The sequence below is a fragment of the Oncorhynchus keta genome, chromosome 29 (genome assembly GCF_023373465.1).
Source record: "Oncorhynchus keta strain PuntledgeMale-10-30-2019 chromosome 29, Oket_V2, whole genome shotgun sequence".
Lineage (NCBI taxonomy): Eukaryota > Metazoa > Chordata > Actinopteri > Salmoniformes > Salmonidae > Oncorhynchus > Oncorhynchus keta.
In genome coordinates this window covers 50071837-50095453 of record NC_068449.1, presented here as the reverse complement: position 1 = coordinate 50095453, position 23617 = coordinate 50071837, and the positions used below count along the sequence as shown (strand labels likewise).

Genomic DNA, 23617 nt, shown 5'->3' with positions numbered 1-23617 from the left:
GTCTGGAGTCGATTTACTCCAGTCTATCTATACACTGACAGGCTCAGATGAACTCTATGGTTAATATATACACTATGGATCGGGGCTTTGAAATGCCGTTTGGTAGTTTTGAGAGCAGTGTTTGAGAGGTGTATATAGGGGACTTAATTCGTAAATATAGCGTACATAGTCAAAGGGTGAATCAGTGAAGGTCACGATCTTGAATATAAAAACATTATGATCACTGTAGAAATAGTCACGGCTCAACACAAGGGGAATATTTTCTCAGTTTTATTTGTATACAATCTAGACATGTTTTATTTTCAGTGTTGTCATTCAGCAACCTATCTCAGATGTAAATGGTTTTTGTTAGGCTGTTGAAACAGGAATCGTCTATAAAAATCTCAATCCATAAATCCACACCGGAAACTAAAATGTACATGGAATTGAAGAAAAGGAAAAGTCTGTACTGTCATTTGCTGCTGTTAAACTAGTGTAATTAACATTTCATAAATATTACAATAATAATCTCAAATCACTTAAATTTAAATTAATCATGGAAGTGGAGAACATTAACTGTGCAAAGACTCAGTTTTCTGCATGCAGTCCAGTGCTCATACAAAATGTCAGTGCAAAAACAGGTTTACTTATGTGAGATTTTTTTGTTTTTTGTTAAAATACATAAAAATAAAATATTTTTTAAAATAGAAATCTCTATACATGTGCAAATAAAATAAAATCTGGGTTTTAATCAATTGTATGCAATAATTTACCACAGTAGTTATTCTGCTCAGGTTCACATGCCAGTTTGGTTGTCATTTTCAACATTTTGTTTATTGGCACTATAACTAATAATAAAGACTGCGCCTGGCTAAGACAACAGATAGAAAACAAACAGTCCTTCAGATATGTGAGAACTAAAGTGTGATATTTTATATATATATATATATATATATATATGATTCAGAAGACAGCAGTGTGGAGAGAAAACACCCCCTGGTTAAAGTGCTCACTAGTTAGTAATCATTAAAAGAAACAATCTTGTAGTCCTGGGTCACGTGCAATCTACTGAACACTGCATATAGAAATTTCACAAATAGAGCAGACATGATTCCTTATTCTACATGTCAGAGGTATGTCTGATCGAGATGACATATTTCTGGACATTCGTAGCAAATAGAATCAAGCCCTTAGAGTCACTGGGGAGAGTTAGGGAGAGAAAGAGTGAGAGGTTGCAGTCAGTGAATAGAGATTGACAGGAACATTTAAACATGATAGAGGCATCAGTCCAGAGTCACACACACACAAAACAAATCACAAGATAAATGTAGTCCACAAAGGATGGTGGGAAAGATTAACGTTCATATCCGTGGTTTCACTTAGGCTGTTTACACAGGCAGCCCAATTCTAATCTTTTTTCCCCTTCACTAATTGGTCTTTTGACAAATCAGATCTAGATGTGAATAGATCGGATTTGATTGGTCCAAAGACCGATGAGTGGAAAAAATGGAATCAGAATTGGGCTGCCTGTGTAAACACAGGCATCGGTGCTAGAGTCAGTGCCTGAATGTGTCCCAAATGCCACCCTATTCCCTATATAGTGCACTGCTTATGACCCGAGCCCTATGGGCCCTGTTCAACTGTTGTGCAACACATAGGCAATAGGATGCCATTTGGGATCCAGCCTGTTTTGAAGGGGTAGAATGCCTGTCAACACAAAAGGATAAAGTAACAGATACACTAACAACTTCATTTATCAATATTACCTATCCCAGCTTGGGCCGAGGTAAAAACTCACTGAACAATTGTCCTCAACTCTGAAACCTATTTTTCTATCAGCAATCAAGAGCTGTATTACCAGTGTTGTGTTCATTAGGCGCCAAATAGAAGAAAATGGATTGCAACATTGAGAAACTAATTGGACTTGTCCAATAAGAAACATTTGTCTTCCGTAGGCGAAAAACATTTTCAATTTTGCACACTAATTAATACGACCCAGCTGAGATGCATGTAGATGAGTTCACATTAAACTCAAAATTGGACTCTCTGAGATTCCCATGGACATTCGAGTCATCCACAAACATCAATTCAGAGTATGACCCATGGCGATTACTTTACAACTCATAAAATACTTTGGAATGGACGCAAATAGTCCTTTGAAGTTCACTGCTAAAAATAAAAGGATTCCATGTTGTAAATGTGGTTGGATTAATTATTGTTGTGCCTCTTGGAAATTCATATTATTCCATCCAATTTAATCCAGCTCACAAAGTTAAGGACAAAAATGCAGTGGAGTTTCTACCAGCCCATTAGTCATTCTTTTAAGTTCCTCTAATCGTAAAAAACATTTCAACAAAAACAACATTCATTTAAAAAAAGAAAACCAGAATATTAAACTCAAAACTCATAGTTAGAGTAATTCACAAAACATAATGTGAACCACAACTGCTAATTGTTGCTGTAATAATATTCAGTCCTTGTTCATAGCATATGTTTAACTTCGTTAACATACTGGAGCTACCCTTTTGCGTGGTTAAGCTAGAAGTAGTTGGTTATATGTTCGTATGCTACTTGTGTGCTGGATATACGTCTAGCCTGTTTTAGGCCTCGTCACTTCAGGTGGGCGGGCCAAATCTCTACGCTACCTGGTCTCCATTGGCTCTACAGCCGGAGAACAGATCACCTCCCACCCAGTATGGAAGCAAGCATCATAGCTAGCAGTACAGGAACCTATATTAAGAATGACCAGCAACAACTATTGTCCAAAGTAGTATCCTATATCAGTGCAATCACTGGTTTGTGTATTCACCGACTTCCACTCCTCGTCACTTCCCGGTTAGGCCGCCACGTGGCCGATGAGATAGATGTTGTCGTAAAGATGGCCGACAAAGTCCTCGCTGATGTTCTGGGCAGCGTGGCGCGTGTTGCGGATGAATTCGCGTTTGGACATCTTGTTCTTGACGTGCGGGCTGGTCAAGTCTATAGACAGCAGGATGAGCGAGTAGCAGAGCACATACACCGCATCTGGAGAGGAGAGATGGACAGAATGTGAGAGAGGTCAAACAAGTCCCAGCATCCAATGAAGATAAAGTTGTATATCGAGCTGTGGGGTGGCAGCTAGGCTAGCTGTTAAGAGCATTGGGCCAGTAAAAATAAATAAATATAAATAAAAGTGATTGTGTTTACCTAAAAAACTAGTTTAGACTTAAGATCAATAATGGTGATGGGGCACACACGCCAACAAAATAGATATTTTTTTAAAATCTTGCTTAGTAATATACATGTATTCAATATATTAGATAGCCCCAATGTTTTAGTTGATGTCTTTCTCAGTCCAACAATACTTTCTCTGTTCATTGTGTGGTCATCTCTTGGCTGAGAGGGTGGGTGGGAGTTTAAGAATAAACGACAGGGAGACAGAGCGAAGGGAAGACCAGAAAAGAGCATCAGAACAAGAGAAGGGCTGATAGAAAAATAGTTTCATAATGACGCATCTTCAGAAAAAAAAGAAGAAGCATATTCTGAAGTGTGAATAATAGTCCTTTAAGACAAGACGCATAACAGGGAAGGAAAGAGACGTGTCTACTCATATTCTCAGACCTTACAGTGTGGGTATCAGCCCTGGTTCTGGGCAGACTAAGAGGGGTTGAACAGGGGGTCTCTTTAGAGTGGGAGAGAGCGAGAGAAAGTGTGAGAGCGTACATCTCCACTCCTCCTTTACTGCTCTGCCAATTCTATCGCCAGTAAGTTTATAATAAATCAGCCGGCTTCTCCTCCAGGACGACGGAGAACGGCCGAGAACCACGGCAGATGTTATTACAACGCCGTCCTGTGATTGGCTGGAGCGCTGCCCTCACTCTCCTAACACTTTAAGCCCGTGGGATTATTGTGGCTTTAGGGACCAATGACAGTGTTAGTACAAAGATTTCTCACACATTTGATTCATTCAACAAGGACAGGACAACTTGGGTCAAGTGCAACACCAGAGCCCTTAGTAAATTAGAGACATTGTGGGGAGATCAACAGATGAGAGAAGACCTAAAGCCTGTGGGATTTGTTGAGCGTGGACCCAGAGTTAGGAGTTGTTCGACTGTGGCAGAAACTGGCAGGTGGTTGCAAGCGCTGTCAACAGAACAGGCCAGACAGACAGACACAGACGCACGATGTCAGGTGTTTACAGTGACATCACCGATTCCTTTTATCTCCTAGTGGAGTAAAGGGCCTTTTACAGTACTTGTGTCTTCTTGGGCTTGGTCCTCTAAAGCGGACCTACGTCTAGACTGGTTGAATCCATCTGTTGCCAGTACTACAACATCCACTTACCATAGCCGCGGGAATTATCAGGTGCTGAAGCACCCTCTGATCAATCTGAATTAATATATAGTACCGGTAAAAAGTTTGGACACACCTTCTCATTCAAGGGTTTTTCTTTATTTTTACTATTTTCTACATTGTAGAATGATAGTGAAGACATCAAAACTATGAAATAACACACATGGAATCACGTAGTAACCAAAAAAAATCAAAATATATTTTAGATTCTTCAAAGCCTTTGCCTTGATGACAGCTTTGCATTCTCAACCAGCTTCACGAGGTAGTCACCTGGAATGCTGCTTTTCCTTCACTCTGCGGTCCAACTCATCCCAAACCATCTCACTTGGGTTGAGGTCGGGTGATTGTGGAGGCCACGTCATCTGATGCAGCACTCCATCACTCTCCTGCTTGGTCAAATAGCCCTTACAAAGCATGGAGGTGTGTTTTGGGTCATTGTCCTGTTGAAAAACAAGTGATAATCCCACTAAGCCCAAACCAGATGGGATGGCGTATCGCTGCAGAATGCTGTGGTAGCCATGCTGGTTAAGTGGTGTCCTTTAGTATTGGTTTCTTTGCAGCGATTCGACCATGAAGGCTTGATTGACGCAGTCTCCTCTGAACAGTTGATGTTGAGATGTGTCTGTTACTTGAACTCTCAAGCATTTATTTAGGCTACAATTTCTGAGGCTGATAACTGTAATGAACTTATTCTCTGCAGCAGAGGTAATTTTGGGTCCTCATGAAAGCCAGTTTCATCGTTGCGCTTGATGGTTTTTGCAACTGCACTTGAAGAAACTTTAAAAGTTCTTGACATTTTCCAGAATTGACTGACCTTCAGGTCTTAACATTCTTGCCATAATATGGACTTGGAAGTTTCTGGTGGTCTTCCGGGCCTTTTGGTGTTCCTGAGCTCACCAATGTGTTCTTTCTTTTTAAGAATGTACTAAATAGTTGATTTGTCCACACCTAATGTTTCTCTCTGCTGGGTTTTTCAGCCTAATGATGTCTTCCTGCACTAGCAGTGACAGCTCTTTTGGACTTCATATTGAGGGTGCAAATGTCACACTTGAAATCAACTCTAGACCTTTTATCTGCTAACCTGTAAATTAACTAATGATGGAATAACACACCCCTGGCCATGGAACAGCTGAGCAGACAAAATGGAGGGACCACATATTCCTACACCAGTCACCCATTTTGGATGTAAATACCCTCAAATTAAAGCTCATATTCATTCTTTAATTTCAACTCCAATATGCTGTTGTAGACAGCTAAAATAATAATAACATGGTCAATGTCCAAATATTTATCAACTGGACTGTATATATATTTGTATTTTACACCATTTTTCTCCCCAATTACAATCTTGTCTCGTCGCTGGAACTAGCCAATGGGCTTGGGGAGGCGAAGGTCGAGTCATGTGTCCTCCGAAAAATGACCCAACTAACTGCACTTCTTAACACATGCCCCCTTAACCTGGAAGCCAGCCGCACCAATGTGTCGGAGGAAACACTGTTCAACTGACGACCGAGGTCAGCCTGCAGGCGCCTGGCCCGCCACAAGGAGTCAATAGAGTGCGACGAGCCAATTAAAGCCCCCCACCCCCAGCCAAACCCTCCCCTAACCCGGACGACACTGGGACAATTGTGTGCCGCTCTATGGGACTCCCGATCACGGCCGGTTGTGATACAGCCCGGGATCAAACCCGGGTCTATAGTGACATCTCTAGCGCTCCTTGTGACCCATCTCTAGCGCTGTGCCACTCAGGAGGCCCATATATTTTTATATAAAAATATACATTTCTCTTACAAAAGTAGTGCGCTGGGCCTTTACTAGTCCTGTATTAGCAGACCGATATAGCACTCTGTAGCGTGGGCAGACGGCTAGATCGTCGGCAAAAAAACTAAACAAAAACCCAGCACCCATTGCAGCACCCACATACATCTTGCCTCCAACTCAACACCTGTCAGGACTACAATTCCCATGAATTAATTTATTACTACAATTCCCTCCACTAAACTAAACATCCTGTAGAACTACAACTCCCTCCGCTCACATAGGCTGAATTAACATGCACCAGAACTACAATCCCCTCCACTCATCCGACTTCCCTAAACACCCTGCAGATTAGAACTGCAACTCCCTGCAGTGCACTGACCTGGGCTGAGACCCACGTCCCGGACCAGGACAGGGTTGCAGGCGCAGAAGCGGTGGGAGAACTTGGTGATGAGCGTCTCCAGATATTCTCCCCTCTCCTCTGGGGCGTGGATGTGTCTGAAGAAGTCCCTCAGTGCGTTGGGCAGGAACTGGTTACTGAAGTTGTGCAGCGTGACCAGCTCATCCAACACATCTCTCCTGCAATGAGAGACAATCCAATAAGAATTTGAAAAAAGTGAAAAAATTCAATGAAGAAAACCCACCTCTCATCTAGGTATACCCTCAGCATCTTCCAGTTGAGCGTGCGAGTGCAGAAGATGAACTTGGCCAGCTCCTTGGGGTGGTCCACCAGTATGCCTTTGGACATGAAGTAACTGATACCCTATTGGAGAGAGAGAGAGAGAGAGAGTGGATCAACATGAAACATATACAGAGAAAGAGGGATTAGAGGGGGAGAGTAGAGAGAAGAGACTCAGACAGCACCATCTCAGTACATCACACAGTGGGGCTATCACATGCCCTTTAAGTGGCTGGCCATAGTCAGCCTAATTCACTTAGCGATACAGACAGACCAAATAACGCCATTAGATTCTAGGGGACCAGGCTTTGACCTGCAGTGACCTCCAAGGCTGTGATGTCTTTCAGAATGCATGCATCAGCAGTAAACAAGTAATTTAGCTGGTAGTCATTTGTCTTCAAGGTGGGCTGAAGTGTGGTGGGTGTGATGTGTACTTACTATTTCTAAAATCATAATTTTTTTGTGGTTTTCATATACTGACAAAGGTTGATCTATGCAGAATCAATAACATACAGTGAAAAAAAGCTAATTGGCCAGTATACATCTAGCCAAATCTTATATATAAGGAACTATTTCCTGGAAACAGATTAAGCCGGCTTTATCTACGTCCGGGAAACCGGAGTGTTTCAGTGGGGAAGTGGTGCTTTAAAAAGGAGAACGAGGTATTGGGGATAAAGATGCAAAAGAGATGACTTACCTCCTGATGGTTAGCGTTGAACGTCAGACTGCCTTCATCTAGCATCATGTAGAGTCTTCTATATGAGAAGCCATAGGGAAGCCTTCTATTGTAGATGGAACAGTGACCCCATGTGGACTTACACAAACTAGGGCACAGCCAGAGAGAGACCGAGAGCGAGCAAGTCAGGGAACAAGCGAGCGACAGAGAAAAAGGGAGGACTTGCGATTAGAAACATGATCACCCAATCAACTCTTTGAACCATTAAAAAAGCACATTGTCCCACAGAAGCTGGTAAATGGTGTACCTACTAGTGGCAAGCACCATTTGAATGATTTGTGGACAATTAAAAACATAGATGAATCTGTAATGGCATATCAGGTCCTGTAGCGCACTTCTCATTGGCCGCGTTCACACAGGGAGCCCAATTCTGATATTTTGTCCAATAATTTGTCTTTTGACCAATAACATCAGAACTTTTCACATTTTTTAAAGCTGATCTTATTTGGTCAAAATACCAATTAGTGACATTATTTTTGAATAATTAATTCTGAACGCCCTCTAACTATACTCACCCCTGCCCCCCTTCCACAGACCCTGTCAGTCTACTACTTACCCCTGCCTCCCTTCCACAGACCCAGTCAGTCTACTACTCACCCCTGCCTCCCTTCCACAGACCCTGTCAGTCTACTACTCACCCCTGCTTCCCTTCCTCAGACCCTGTCAGTCTACTTCTCACCCCTGCCTCCCTTCCACAGACCCTGTCAGTCTACTACTCACCCCTGCCTCCCTTCCACAGACCCAGTCAGTCTACTACTCACCCCTGCCTCCCTTCCTCAGACCCTGTCAGTCTACTACTCACCCCTGCCTCCCTTCCACAGACCCAGTCAGTCTACTACTCACCCCTGCCTCCCTTCCTCAGACCCTGTCAGTCTACTACTCACCCCTGCCTCCCTTCCTCAGACCCTGTCAGCCTACTACTCACCCCTGCCTCCCTTCCCCAGACCCTGTCAGTCTACTACTCACCCCTGCCTCCCTTCCACAGACCCAGTCAGTCTACTACTCACCCCTGCCTCCCTTCCACAGACCCAGTCAGTCTACTACTCACCCCTGCCTCCCTTCCTCAGACCCTGTCAGTCTACTACTCACCCCTGCCTCCCTTCCTCAGACCCTGTCAGTCTACTTCTCACCCCTGACTCCCTTCCACAGACCCTGTCAGTCTACTACTCACCCCTGCCTCCCTTCCACAGACCCTGTCAGTCTACTACTCACCCCTGCCTCCCATCCTCAGACCCTGTCAGTCTACTACTCACCCCTGCCTCCCATCCTCAGACCCTGTCAGTCTACTACTCACCCCTGCCAGAGGTACTCGTCGTGGCCCAGGTCCTGCCACACGCAGGATGCCAGACAGAGGTCTGTAGCGTTCAGGTAGGACAGGATGGTGATGCTGAGCTCTGGAGGAAGCATCTCCAGGTCTATGAAACCCTGCTGCTCCTTCCCCCGGCGGGCACGCAGCAGCTGGTAGATGTCTGCCCCTTGGCAGTGCTGGGGGTGGCGCCGCGGGTGGGGGTGAGGTGGCAGGTCGCCCACCACAGGGGAGGGGGGAGCCTGGCTTGGGTTGGCCCCCATCTCCATCCCCAAATCCTGGGGATCTCCGTCAAGGCCAGATCCAGCATCCCAGTGCTCTCCGTACTCCTGCTGCAGCTGCTGGTTCCTGGCCACCCTCCACAGCCCCTGACCCATCTGCAGGATCTGGTGTATAGGCAAGACAACACAGGCAGCACAGTCTGCATGTGTCACATAGGGAATAGGTTCCCTCAGGAGGAATATCAAAACAGAAGTAGCTCAGTGATCTACTTACTAGGCATTAAATTGGGAAATTCCTGGCTATCCAATCTGGCCTTAAATAGCCATGTACTCTTATAATCTCCACCCGGCACAGCCAGAAGAGGACTGGCCACCACTCAGAGCCTGATTCCTCTCTAGGTTTCTTCCTAGGTTCCTGCCTTTCTAGGGAGTTTTTCCTGTGCACATCTGTATTGCTTGCTGTTTGGGGTTTTAGGCTGGGTTTCTGTATAGCCCTCTGTGACATCTGCTAATGTAAATTACATTTGATTGAGCCAAAGTCCTATTTTAACAATCCAATATAAAAACGGAGGCCATCGTGCTACCTTGTTTAAATGTTTGGGAAACTGGATTACTTCCTGGTTACTTTTGTCACTGGCATGGCAACAGCTGATGGTAGGCGTATCTATCTTGGAGTTACCCTGCTATGCTGAGTCACTGAAGGGCTCAGCGGTTGTCACAAAATAGAGAAACATCCGTGACGGGTCAATTTAACCTGCATTCAGACCCTAGCTGTTTTCCGCAGAAACATTTCAATGATTGCCTCTGCTTTCATGTGTCATCTCGCATACATTAGCCCAATCAAATTAAAGCAATTGCTTCCTGAAAGTGCACTCTGGAACAGTCTCTGTAAGGGTCGAGGCAGATTCTAATGTGACTTTGCATAACAAGCTATTTCGAAATATACTGAACAAAAATATAAATGTAACAATTATCGATTTTACTGAGTTACAGTTCATAATGAAATTACTAAAATTTAATAAATAAATTAGGCCCTAATCTATGCATTTCACATGATTGGGCAGCAGTGCAGCCATGGGTGGGCACAGGCCCACCCACTGGGGAGCCAGACCAGGCCAATCAGAATATGTTGTCCCCCACAAAAGGGCTTTATTACAGACAGAAATACTCCTAAGTTTCTATCCCGCAGGTGAAGAAGCCTGGATGTGGAGGTCCTGGGCTGGCGTGGTTACACGTGGTCTGCGGTTGTGAGGCAGGATGGACGTACTGCCAAATTCTCAAACAACGTTGGAGGTACAGAAAATAACATTAAATTCTCTGACAACAACTCTGGTGGATATTCCTGCTGTCAGCAGGCCAATTGCACGCTCCCTCAAAACATGAGACATCTGTGTTATTGTGATGTGACAAAACTGCACATTTTATAAATGTATTTTATTGTCCCAAACACAAGGTGCACCTGTGTAATGATCATGCTGTTTAATCATCTTCTTGACATGCCACATCTGTCAGGTGGATTAATTATCTTGGCAAAGGATAAATGCTCACTAACAGGGATGTAAACACATTTGTGCACAAAATGTCAAATAAATAAGCTTTTTGTGCATATGGAAAATGTCTGGGATCTTGTATTTCAGCTCATGGAACATGGGACCAACAATTTACATGTTGCGTTTATATTTTGGTTCAGTGTAGTTACTATATGCATCAAGCCTGCTCTCTCCATCTTTACCCTTATAATCCTTTGGCCAGGAACAACTATCTTACCCCTTCCATTTATAGCCATCTAAACCTTTACCCCATCAGACAGGGGACAGTGCAACTGAGGCAAGGCCTAAACCACTTGCGACTGCTATCACTTACCATCCATCATGCCAGCTATGGCCCTGTTTTTTCTCCAGGAAAAAAACCCCCATCCACAACACAAATTGACATGGTATTATATTATAAACCAGAAGTAGCCTCAGTTAACCCGCTAGGTGATATGCATTCAACTCTCTCCGACTCTCCTGTCAGTCAGTGAATGGGTTTGTAGCTTAATTTCTAATTCTTGTGTTTTTGTCACATTTGTTTCCCCTTTTTTCTCATTTAACTTGCATTGTTCAGAAAGAGCTTGTGAGTAAGCATTTCACTACACCTAGTCGGCACGTGACAAATAACATGTCAGACAGTTTACACTACAGACACTCTTCTCTCTTGTAATAGCATCTTAGAATGGTTCAGAGCTGAATCATAGCCTGGTCCCAGATTTGTTTGTGCCATCTTGACAATTCCTGTGGTGATTGTTAAGACAGCCCAAACACATCTGGGATCAGGCTAGAATCTTCCATCCCTGTCACTACAGCTAAATCTCAATTCCAGCCTATTTAGCCTAACCACTGCTCAGAATTCCTCACATGTTCTCAATTCTCTGTTTCCCATGTGATGTGGGCATGCTCCTAGGCTGCTTGTCGCTCCATTGCTGCAATGCCATTGCACTTGTTATTCAGCATTCCCTGCTTGCTGCTGGAGCATTACGACTGTAGGCTGCTCAAAAAACACACTGGGGAATGTCTTAATGCTACAATATGTAACTTTTTGGGCAAGCTGACCAAATCCAAAGAAATGTGTGTTCTAGATATGTCAGTCTCATTGAAAGCAAGTCTAAAAAGTGGTAGGTATGTTCTTTGTAAGCTATGTCCATTATTCCAGTTATGTTTATTTTTTTGCATCTTTTAGCTTTGTACACAAGCTTCAAACAGCTGAAAACACACTATTTTTGGATATGGAAAACATATTTCACAGTGGTTTAGACGGTACAATGATTCTCTACACAGACAGATTATTTTGTCACAAACTGAAATTAGGCACACTATTAGAATTCTAGCAACCAGGAAAAGGCAGAGCTATTTCTGCATGTTGCATCTTTAAAGTTGACACGAGTCTACTGGTTATATGGTGAGAGGGTTACTGTAGGTCATAGATGTTTCTAGACATGTAGGCTAAGACTAGGTACATAGATACATAGATAGATACATAGCCTAAACTGTTTGGATTAGTTCAACTGACCTAAGGGTGTATTTGTTCAATTGTGGATTGATGTCTTACAGTCATACTTATGACAGCCTAGCTTGCTAGTCAATTATTTTAAGCATTATTTTAAGCAAATTAATTCAGTAGTAAAAAAAAAAAAAAACGTTCACTCATTTAAAAGGAGAGAAAGCACAGTGCATGGTGTGATCACATTGGCTGAATTGATGTATTGCGAATGCACAGGACAGGCATATGGTTGGTCTACATTGGTAGTTGGTTCATGGGGTGAGGCATTCAAATTAGGTGGGTTTGGGGGTGTTTTAACTGAATCTGGTGATCGCAAACATATCATTTGAGTTTAAAATGAGCAACTATCTACAGTGGGTTTTGACTTCTTCGTGATGGAAAAACCAGTGGTAGTCTGTCTACCTGTACATGCGTGTACGGAGAATGTTGTACCAAATGGTCTGTGTACAGTCAATAAAGTGACGCACAATACAGATTCCGAGAAATCATTCTGATCAGCTGCCTACTGAATGTACAATCTTTAACAAACTAATGCAAACGATTCGCTAGTGAGAAGGACATTCATGCATACCCGTAGTCATGCAATAAGAAATCTCTTGGTAAACAGAGGGACCATACTCTGTCAAGCACTAGAGTTATGTGCCCCATCGTCTGTTGAAGTTTGCCTAATTCAGTAATTGGATAAACTGTCAGACAGTAGTGGGCTTGAAACACGTTCAGCGTCTTGTTGGAAACAACATCAAACTTTAAGTTATGTTCGGCAACTGATAGATAATGTCACTATCAAGCTAGATTGACCTAAAGCCCTCGCCTTTCTTCAATATAATTATACAAGCTAACCAGCCATTGGGGAGGCTCGTCTTGTCAATGACAGACCGTCCTAACCAGCGCCACCTACCTGAATTGTATGGAAGATTGTACCGCCGCCGCGACGTATACACAGTCCAGAACGTAAACAACTTCGGTGGGAATAGTTGTGGGTCTTCTACCAGTAACCAGTTGCTCCCATCTCCGTTAAATGCTGGCCAAAAACACCCACTCTCGTCGCTGTTGTAGAGAAAAACTGCTCTCAAAGTGACAACAGGCCTAATCTGCCCCTATCACTCACTATAAGGCTTCTTCAACTCCTCATTTCGCCCTCCTCTTTTTACACGCACAGTTGTCTGGTTTGACGCTTCGCGTGTTATTGGTGGAAATGACGTAGCTGTAACTGAGTAAATCTATCTAACGATTGTGATTGGTACTTAACTATTATAGTGTAAAGACCCAAGAGCATGCTTTTGCGGCACAGTCGATAGCGCGCCGGACCTGAGGCTCGAGGGTTCGAGACCTGCTCCCTGCTGTTTCATTACAATATTTATTTATTTTTTGTTTAAAAAAGTATTATTCTAGTAAAAAGGTCGGCCTACACAGAGCAGTCTAACGTATCTAACGAAATCCATTTGACTTTTTTTCTTCTAACACATTAAAGGTAGCTAACCAGAATAATTATGTTTTGCTTTCAAATACAGACATTAAAGACGACGTTTTTACATGGATTTAGTTAGTTCAGCTTGTTTCATAAGTCGTCGTCAGTTTTCCATCGACATTAAAACCAGAAGTCTACAAACAACTTTTACCGCCATCTAGCTACGAATGTGCTCTTGTGAATCTTCCTTCTAGTTTTTCTTATTCACTTATCATGGCAACCAATCGCGGCAATTATGTTATTTACCCGGGCAAAACAAACTAAATACACGTCCAGCTAGCGAACCAATTTGGCTAGCACTTCTACTCAAATTTAAGGTAATTTATTATATTTTGTGCGTGGTATGTTTCAGTAACTGCAACAACGAGTCACCTCAACAAAAACTAACGTTCGCCTATAACATAGCAAGTAACTTGCTGGCAAGCAAGCTGTGTTGGTAGCTAGCCAACATGTAATGGTAACGTTACATAGCTATATTGTTTATGTTAGTTAGCTAGATTGTGTTTTATCCATTCGTTGTAAAAGAGTTAATGGAAGAATTGTTGTGGTAACGTTACCTGTCTGTCATTTGCATCTTCAAGGTCCGCAATGATGTCAACCGGTGATTTGAAAGGATGTCTTCGGAAGCTGGATGCTCAACTACGGGCATTGAAGTACCCAAGAGAGGTCGACTATAATGGGTATGTTAGCTAGGTCATGGATAAAAATTGGGCCAATGCTAACTAAACAATTGTGCCACGTTCCCAAACTTTTTAAGTGAAGGAGCCAGTTTATACAATCTGTCTGCACCTGTTGTGTTTATTCAGTTGATGGCCACATGATGGCTCCACTATTCAGTCTTAGTTTCAGTGCAGGAGCTGTATGAACATTGGTGTCACTTTTACTTGCTTACATTGGAGATATACATCCCCCATTCTGATATATAGTGAGCTCCAAACGTATTGGGGCAGTGACCATTTTTGTTGTTTAGCTTTGTACTCCAGCACCTGATTTGACCATCAGGTATTCCAAGACACTTTGGATTTGAAATGATACAATGATCGAGTTTAAAGAACGTCAGCTTTAATTTGAGGGTATGAACCATTTAGAAACGACAACACTTTCTGTACATAGTCCCTCCATTTTTGCTATCATTATTAGATAGATCTGAATGAATTGTGAATAATGATGAGTGAGAAAGTTAGATGCACAAATATAATACACCCCCAAAATGCTAATATCCCCTGTTATTCTAATGGGAGAAGTTAGTATGTCTTGGGGGATGATATTTGTGAGTAACTTTCTCACTCATCATTATTTACAATTAATTCAGGACTATCTGTAATCATTGTAGCATCCACATGAATGTATGTGTTTTTAGAAGTATTATTATTATTATATTATTAGAAGCATAGTATATTCTTACTTACGGTAAAATTGACTCAAATGACACATTATTTACCATTAATTTCTATTGGGCACAAAATAATCTGAAACACAACCAAAACAAACAGCAAATGCATCCAACGAGTTTGTAGAGTCACAACCTTGATGTAATCATTGCGCGCTAGGAATATGGGATCAAATATTAAACTACTTTAATACACACAAGTTAATTTGTCTAAAATACTTTTGGTCCCTTGAAATGTGGGTCTATATGAAATTACCCTCAAATTAAAGCTAACAGTCAGGATTTGACTATGAAGTTCAAATGCAAATTATTGGAGTACAGAGCCAAAACAACAAATGTGTCACTGTCCCAATACTATACCAAACATTAAGTATACCAAACATTAAGAAGACCTTCTTAATACTGAGTTGCCCTCAGAGCCTCAATTCATCAGGGCATGACTCTACAAGGTGTCAAGCGTTTCACAGGGATGCTGGCCCATGTTGACTCCAATGCTTCCCACAGTTTTTTTCAAATTGGCCTGATGTCCTTTGGGTGGAGGACCTGTCTTGATACACACAGGAAACTGTTGAGTGTGGAAAAACCCAGCAGTGTTGTAGTCCTTAACAAAAACTGGTGCGCCACACACCTACTAACATACCCCGTTAAAAGGAACTGAAATATGTTTGATTGGTGGAGTGCTCCTTCTGGAAGGTTCTCCCATCTCTGTCAGTGACCATCGGGTTCTTTGTCACCTCCCTGACCAAGGCCCTTCTCCACAGATTTCTCAGTTTAGCTTGGCGGCCAGCTCTAGGAAGAGTCTTGGTGATTCTAAACTTTTTCCATTTTTAAGAATGATGGAGGCCATTGTGTTCTTGTGGACCTTAAATGCTGCAGTCATTTTTTTGGTACCCTTCCCCAGATCTGTGCCTCGACACAATCCTGTCTCGGTGTTCTAAGGAAAATCTCTTCGACCTCATTGCTTCGTTTTTGCTCTGATATGGATTGTCAACTGTGGGACCGTATATAGGCAGGTGTATGCCTTTCCAAATCATGTCCAATCAATTGAATTTACTACAGGTGGACTCCAATCAAGTTGTAGAAACATCAAGGATGATCAATGGAAACAGGATGCACCTGAGCTCAATTTCAAGTCTCATAGCAAAGGGTCTGAATACTTACAGTATATAAATAAGGTATTCCTGTTATTTATTTTGAATAAATTCGCAAACATTTCTACATTTTGCTTTGTCATTATGGGGTATTGTATGTAGATTTCGGATAATTTTTTTATTTAATCCATTTTGGAATAAGGCTATAACGTAACAATGTGTAAAAAGTAAAGGGGTCTGAATACTTTCCGAAGGCACTGTACATACTCACTCCCCGGGCAGTTTATTAGCTACACCTGTCTACTACTGGGTTGGACCCCCTCTTGCCTCCAGAATACACTGAATTCTTCGGGGCATGGATTCTACAAGTCAGAAACGTTACACATTGATGTTGGTACATGCTGACGCGATGGCGTCATGCTGTTGCTGCAGATTGGACGACGGTACACCACTGCAACCAGCCTGTGCTGTTGACACCAGGCAGCGTCCATAGACTCTGCCATCAGTATGACGCAACATCCCATCTGGTTTGGGCTTAGTGGGACTATCATTTGTTTTTCAACAGGACAATAACCCAAAACACCTCCATGCTGTGTAAGGGCTATTTGACCAAGAAGGAGAGTGATGGAGCGCTGCATCAGATGACCTGGCCTCCGCAATCACCTGACCTCAACCCAATTGAGATGGTTTGGGATGAGTTGGACTGCAGAGTGACGGAAAAGCAGCCAACAAGTGCTCAGCATATGTGGGAACTCCTTCAAGACTGTTGGAAAAGCATTCCAGGTGAAGCTGGTTGCGAGAATGCTGTGAGTGTGCAAAGCTGTTCTCAAGGCAAAGGGTGGCTACTTTGAAGAATCTCAAATATAAGAAATATTTTGATTTGTTTAACATTATTTTTGGTTACTACATGATTCCATATGTGTTATGTCATAGTTTTGATTTCTTCACTATTATTCTACAAATATTCTACATATTAACCATCCATGCAGTATCTAAGAATGTTTTGGGCAGATGAGACCTTGAAGGAGAGGCAGGTGTGCATATGGTAGCATTTCTCATGATTTAACATTTTGTTCCACCATGAGCCTAATTTCCGATGATCTCGTTGTTATGATGAGCATATCTGACCAGGTCTTTATCCAGGTTGTGGGGTCACTGATTTCTATGGCCTTTGTCCATTACACTCTATTTGGCTTGAAAGTGCCAACACATTGCAAGTGTGATGACATATGGAACTTGTGATGAATTAAGAATGACAATTTAGGCTAGAATGAATATTATCAACAGTCTGTATGATGTTCTTGCGTGCTATAGGCAAACCTGCTCTGTAGTGTAGGATAAGGTCACGAGACTGAATGTGTCCAATATGGGACCCTATTCCCCAGAGTGCACTATTGCGTGCTATTGGCTCTGTTTAGAAAAAAAAGTGCACTATTTAGGGTGCTATTTGTGACGAAGACTAAATGATTTGGCTGGAAGACAGATTAAACATATGTAGTCCTATAAACATCCAGATTGGGGCTGTAGCCACGGGTACAGTTCATGGTCTGGGTTTGTTTTGAAGTCTCCAGCAGGCGGCAGAGGGGGTTGTACGGAGGAGCCCTGCTCGACGATAACTCTGTTTGTAAACATGCTTTACATTAACCAGCCGTGGGTTCCCCTCTGACGAGGACCCCCAGTCTGCACATCTGATGAGCTGGGAAGAAGTGATTCCTTTTGAAGTGAAGAGCATCAAGCACAATATGCTTGTGGGGAATTTAAAAAATGATGTGGCTCAAATACAATTTTCTGTGGATGGGAGACAATTTAAATTCGGAGACAAAGGTTGGCCATTTTTTAAAACATTTTTTTTATCGAACTCGTTTGGGTTCCATTGATGTCAAAATGTGTGTTGGGCTGTGTTTAGACAGGCAGCTCAATTCTCATATTTTTTCCCACTAATTGGTCTTGACCAATCACATCAGATCTTTAGCAGAGCTGATCTGATTGGTCAAAAAGCATATTTTTTGTTGTTGAAAAATTGGTCTACCTGTCTGAACAGAGCATTATTGTCATATTTTTAGACCTAAATGATACTAATACATATGAAAACAGTAGTACACATTGTAAAACACAATCTATGCTTTATCTCTACAGCTTGGCCAAAGGGGATCCTTCTGCCTTTCTCCCCATAGTGAGTTATGCATTCATCTCCTATTCACCACACCTTGCTGAACACCTGGTGCGCTTCGGAGTGGAACTCACTGGGAAGAACGACCTACGTTTTATCGAATGCATCTACAAGGTAAATCCACACATTGATTCTATTGTGTTCTTTACATTTTGTTTTTTATATATTAAGGGTAATGATGTACAGTACCTGTCAAAAGTTTGGACACCTACTCATTCAAGGGTGTTCTTTATTTTGACTATTTTCCACAATATAGAATAATAGTGAAGACATCAACTATGAAATAACACACATGGAATAATGTAGTAACCAAAAGAGTGTTAAACAAATCAAATTATATTTTAGATTCTTCAAAGTAGCCTGGACTCGAACCCAGAATCTCTAGTGGCACAGCGATGCACTGCGCCACTCGGGTGGCCCATGGCTGGTAAACTCTAATGAACTTATCCTCTGCAGCAGAGGTAATTCTGGGTCTTCCTTTCCTGTGGCGGTCCTCATGAGAGCCAGTTTCATCATAGTGCTTGATTGTTTTTGCGACTCCACTTGAAGAAACATTCAAAGTTCTTCAATTTTTCCAGATTGACTGACCTTCATGTCTTAAAGTAATGATGGACTGTCATTTCTCCTTGCCTATTTGAGCTGTTATTGCCATAATATGGACTTGGCCTTTTATCAAATAGGGCTATCTTCTGTATTCCAACCCTATCTTGTCACAACACTACTGATTGGCTCAAACGCATTCCAAGAGTATGCAAAGCAGTCATTAAGGGTAGCTACTTTGAAAAATGTCAAATATAAAATCTACATTGGTTACTACATGATTCCATATGTGTTATTTCATAGTTTTGATGTCTTGACTATTATTCTACATTGTAGAAAATAGTAAAAACTAAGAAAAACCCTTGAAGGAGTAGATGTGTCCAAACTTTTGACTGGTACTGTAGGTTAACATGTTTCCGTGACAGCCTTAGTATTTAAGGATCATCATGCACAGTGGAGGGATTTTACTCCATAGCTCTCCATTAGTATGGTAGGAAGAAGACGCTGAGCGTAATACTACAACACTGTGTTTTAAACAAACATCTTTTGTGATGAAATCATGTTTTTGAATGTATCCCCCCCTGCAGCAATCCCACATCCTGACCAAGGCCTACCCGTTTGAGAAACACATTGGCATCACTCCCCAGTTGACTGTATTATCTCCCAGGCTCGTTCCTTCATGCCCTCCCCATGATTTAATGCTCTGTTCATTCACTGCGTGCTGGGATCTTTCCTGGGTCCTACTTTTCCACTTTTCCCCACCACCGCTCTCCCCATGTGGCCCCATGCAGTGTCGTCTCCCTAACACGGAACAGTTTCTCCCAATAGCAGGGACTCCCCTCTAGATCCCCTCTCTCATACATCACAGTTATCGTCGTAATGGTTCAAAATGGCAAAGTGTTTCCAGTTGTTTCCTCACAGGGCCTCACACACTGTGACTTCAGTTTATTCCTTGGAGTCTCCTGAGGCCAACGGCTGTCTACCCAGGCACTCTGCTGTGGTTTAACCCCTCCACGCTTGAGCTGAACTGCAATATTTCCCCCTAATACACACACACATGGAAGACATTGGCATTGCATCACTCACTACCAATAAAGTCCTTTTGAAACAGTGCAGGATTTCCTCTGTAGAAGTGAAAGGTAGGCTGCATGTGGGATTCCTTTTTATTCCTGTGGTGATCAAATGACATGAATGGAGTCTTAAAGTAGTCTAGGAATTCAATTAATTCTTATCTATGGGAAATGGTATTGGCCTCCACTGTCGGAATTCCTTTTTTCATGATTGTGCTTGGTCAGGTCAAGGCTAAGCCATTTCCTTCATCTCACGTTCTAATATTACAGCTCCTCTCTCATCACAACCAACCGAGGACTTGGAAGGAATGACTTGTGTAAATGGATCAGGGGTTTTTCAGTCTTTTTGTTGAGGCTGTACTATAGCCTCTGTTAACCCTGCTAACAGAACCAGAAGGGTTTTCACTGAGCGGGCCCTGATCTGCAGCATCTTTATTTAACACACACTCTGGTGTTTCCTTCCAGCTGGCAACCGGTGGTCGGCAGCACAGCGTCCTTGAGCAATTATGTTTTATAAAGTCTTACATGAAATCCTGATTCCTGCGGTGAACACAGGAACTCCATGTTGGTCCAAGTACTCATCTCGGATCAGACTCCCCCTTCTGTTCTCTGAGCGCTGAGGCCGCAGGCGAGCTATCTGCCTCTCACAGCATCGGTTCATTTTCGCGAGAAAGGAGAGGGAGACCGAAAAGGACAAGGAAGAGCGAGACCCTCTGTGCGATGGCTGGCGCCCAGTCACTGCTTCGCTTGGCTGGCACACACACACACACAAATATGGGAGACAGATTGGGCCGACACCAGCAGCATTTCATACAGAAGAAATGCAGAGAGGAGACGAGCCATTTGCTCTGCGTTATAGTCGGTGACCTCCTGTCATACCTTCTGCCATCTTTCCCTGAACTCATGTCAACTATAGTGAGTTTTACAATTATCAGTAGAATGTTTGGATTTGTGTTCCAGCTCCCTTTTCACGTGAATTAAGTGTATCGAGGCAAGGGATACACATATTTTGGAAGGGAGAACAAACTCTATATACTTTTAAAGTGATTACAACCAAATGGAAACTGTGTAGAAAATATCATGGATCTACATTTATACTGTTTCTTGACTGTGTCCAGCTTACTAATAATCATTCAAATGAAACCTAGACAGTCGGGTAGCATTGAAAATTGCATAAGCATTGGATTACAGGACTATTTCTTTGCACGTTTTGATGGTGAACAAATGAACACATTTTCAGTGCGACCCTCTGGACCTTCTTGAAGAACGAATGTGGCCCCCTAAAACCCCTGTACCAGATACTTTGCAATGTGATCTTCAATGACAATTCAATGAATATTGTTTTGATCTTTGCATTTTTTTACTGTTTGAATGAAGAAAACATGGTGTATTTTTGATTTGAAACTATTTTTCAGCAGGGAAAATTTAGCCGTGTGTGTGTGTGTGTGTGTGTGTGTGTGTGATACTGTCTATTGTTCACCCACATCTAGGTACTGCGGGATCTCTTCCACTACAAACCTGTCCTGACCAAGCAGCAGTTCCTCCAGTTTGGCTTTGCAGAAAGAAAGACCTGCATCCTCTGTGATGTCATCGCCTTCGCCCTGCAGAAACACAAAGAGCTCAGCAAAGGCAACAAGGTCAGTCTGTCTCCCTCAGCTTTGACGAGCCTCGAGAAAAGCGTATCATCAAACGACATGATGATACGGTGTTCACGGTTCAATTAACTATTGCACCCTCTTGATCAGACCATGTCTGTATTGTAGTAGAGAATGTGTTCTCAGTAGCCTATCTGGTAAAAGAAAAAGTTAATGTATTGCATCTGTGTGTGTTGCAGCCAAAGCCGAGACCGCGTTTTCAGGCCTCGAGTTCAGACTCCAAAAGTGAGGCTCTCCCTTTTCAGGCTGAAACAATGAACCCCGTGGCCACCAAAGTAAGTCTTTGCCAAGGACATGACAGTGTAGACCAACAGACCTGTTCAGCTCGCTACACTTTATCAAAGAGGCCTGAGCTAGCCTAGTTAAGTAAAGATCAAAGAAAACATTTTAAAATGATAAAATAGTCCATTGTGACGCTGCATGAGTACATGGCCCGGCCTTAACATGACTAGGTGAGATGGTTCTTTCCCACAGTTGTCCCTAAGCAGGCCACTAGTGGAGAGACACATTGGTGGTGACTCCTGGCGCTCCTCTAGTAGAACCTCAGATATTGAAGAGTCTGAGGAAGAGGAGGAGGGGCTGGGACTGGAGGAGGTCCAGAACCAAGCACCTACAGTCCCTCAAACAGTGAGTACCAGCATACTTCTCCACAATATAAACACACACACACACACACACACACACACACACACACAGCCTTTCTCTCTGTAACACACATCACTAAAGTGACACACACACGCACAGACTGGATTGTGAACACCCTTCCAGGACCTGGTGGTGGAGGGGAGGCTGGCAGTGCTGGAGGCCCAGCTGTTGCAGGTCCAGACCCGGCTGGGGGGGCTCTCGGCCCTGGAGCAGAGGCTGGAGCTTCTAGAGAAGGCCTCGGCCGGGAGGATCACTATAGACAAGCACCAGTGGGAGAACCTGGAGAGCAGAGTGCTACTGCTGGAGACCAGACTGACCCTCTCCACAGCCACGGCCCAGGTAGGCTCTTTGTGTGTGTGTCCCTATCCACTGCAAAGGGATTCTTGGATACTGTGTGTCTGCATGTGTGTCAGCCATGGCCCAGGTAGGAAGGGATCTCTACACCACATCTGTCCGATCTGGAGACTCTTCTAAAGAACTCTCCCTACCTCTATCCAATGACAAGTAGATGCAGATGTTGAACTAATGATGTCAGTCCATTCCAGAATGTCTACTGTATCTCTGTTTGCTGATTAAAGATGCAAACATGTACAGCTTTCAAGGTTGTTTTTTTTCCCTCTAGGAGTCGTCCTCACTTATCAATGGGGGTTGGAGTCATCACGTGGTGGATAATGCAACAGAAGTCACGGGTTGGAACTGATTTTGACAATAAAAGTATCTTGGATATTGATGAGGCCATCGTATACAACAACTGAAATACAGTAATAGAAAGATCCAATTCCCAGTGTGATAAAAGTTCAACTGATGCTCACATACCCTTACAGAGTCAAGACCCAGTCCTCCAGAGAGCCTCCTACACAACTCTGGCTGTGAGCGTCCTCAGTCCTCCACCCCTTCCGCAAGCTATCCCATCACCCCCTGTGTGACAATGGCACCCCCAGAGGTAAAGGCTCAGGGATTGGAACCAGCAACCTTTCGGTTACTGACCCAATTCTCTTAACTGCTAGGCTACCAGGTGGTGAGCTGCTATATACAATATTTGTATATTTGGGCTGGATTCAATCAGTAGCATCGTGAAAGATCCACATTATAGGTTGATTGACATTTTAAATGCAATGTTCGAGGAGACTTCGTTCACGGTAAACTCTGCATGTGCCGAAATTACCTTAGAATTTTTACGTGGATCTTCCACAATACGGATTAAATCAATCCCTTTGTTTTTCATTCATTCTTGACTCATTTTCTATAGGAGAATATGAAAGAGAGATTGGAAAGGATAGCCAACATGTAAGTAACTGTAGATCTATGTTGTGTTCCCTCTGTTAACCAAGGCCAAATACACCATCTACTGTATATAAAATAATACTCCATTTATGTTTAACTTCATTACGTTTTGTTCTTCTTTGTTTTAGGATGAAAGACACTTCCAGCCTTTTAAGAAGTATAGAACCCTCAATGTAAATTCAGACTTAATATGTATTTTTGTAATTGATCTCTGGATTAGTATGCGAGTGATGAATAAAATAATCATGGAAAAA

At 42.8% G+C, this 23617-nt stretch overlaps 2 protein-coding genes across 3 annotated transcripts; one reads left to right on the top strand and one right to left on the bottom strand.

Moving 5' to 3' along the window:
- Positions 1-257: 257 nt before the first annotated feature.
- On the bottom strand, positions 258-14218 carry LOC118363028 (F-box only protein 8-like). Of its 2 annotated transcripts, none has more exons than XM_035743783.2 (6): positions 14076-14218; positions 8779-9176; positions 7446-7572; positions 6714-6832; positions 6452-6648; positions 258-3003 (listed from the first exon to the last, which is right to left on the bottom strand). In XM_035743783.2, the coding sequence occupies exons 2-6, from the start codon at positions 9165-9167 to the stop codon at positions 2816-2818; spliced, it is 1020 nt and encodes a 339-aa protein (XP_035599676.1). In that variant the 5' UTR covers positions 9168-9176; positions 14076-14218; the 3' UTR covers positions 258-2815. The 2 variants fall into 2 exon arrangements, with proteins under 2 accessions (XP_035599676.1, XP_035599675.1); XM_035743782.2 differs by lacking the exon at positions 14076-14218 and adding an exon at positions 12949-13204.
- Positions 13785-23617, top strand: LOC118363027 (centrosomal protein of 44 kDa-like). The gene is made up of 11 exons (XM_035743780.2): positions 13785-13835; positions 14100-14198; positions 18136-18283; positions 21270-21416; positions 21614-21709; positions 21909-22061; positions 22203-22418; positions 22702-22768; positions 22904-23022; positions 23329-23366; positions 23492-23617. Exons 2-11 carry the CDS (start codon positions 14107-14109, stop codon positions 23538-23540), a joined length of 1125 nt encoding a protein of 374 aa, XP_035599673.2. The 5' UTR covers positions 13785-13835; positions 14100-14106; the 3' UTR covers positions 23541-23617.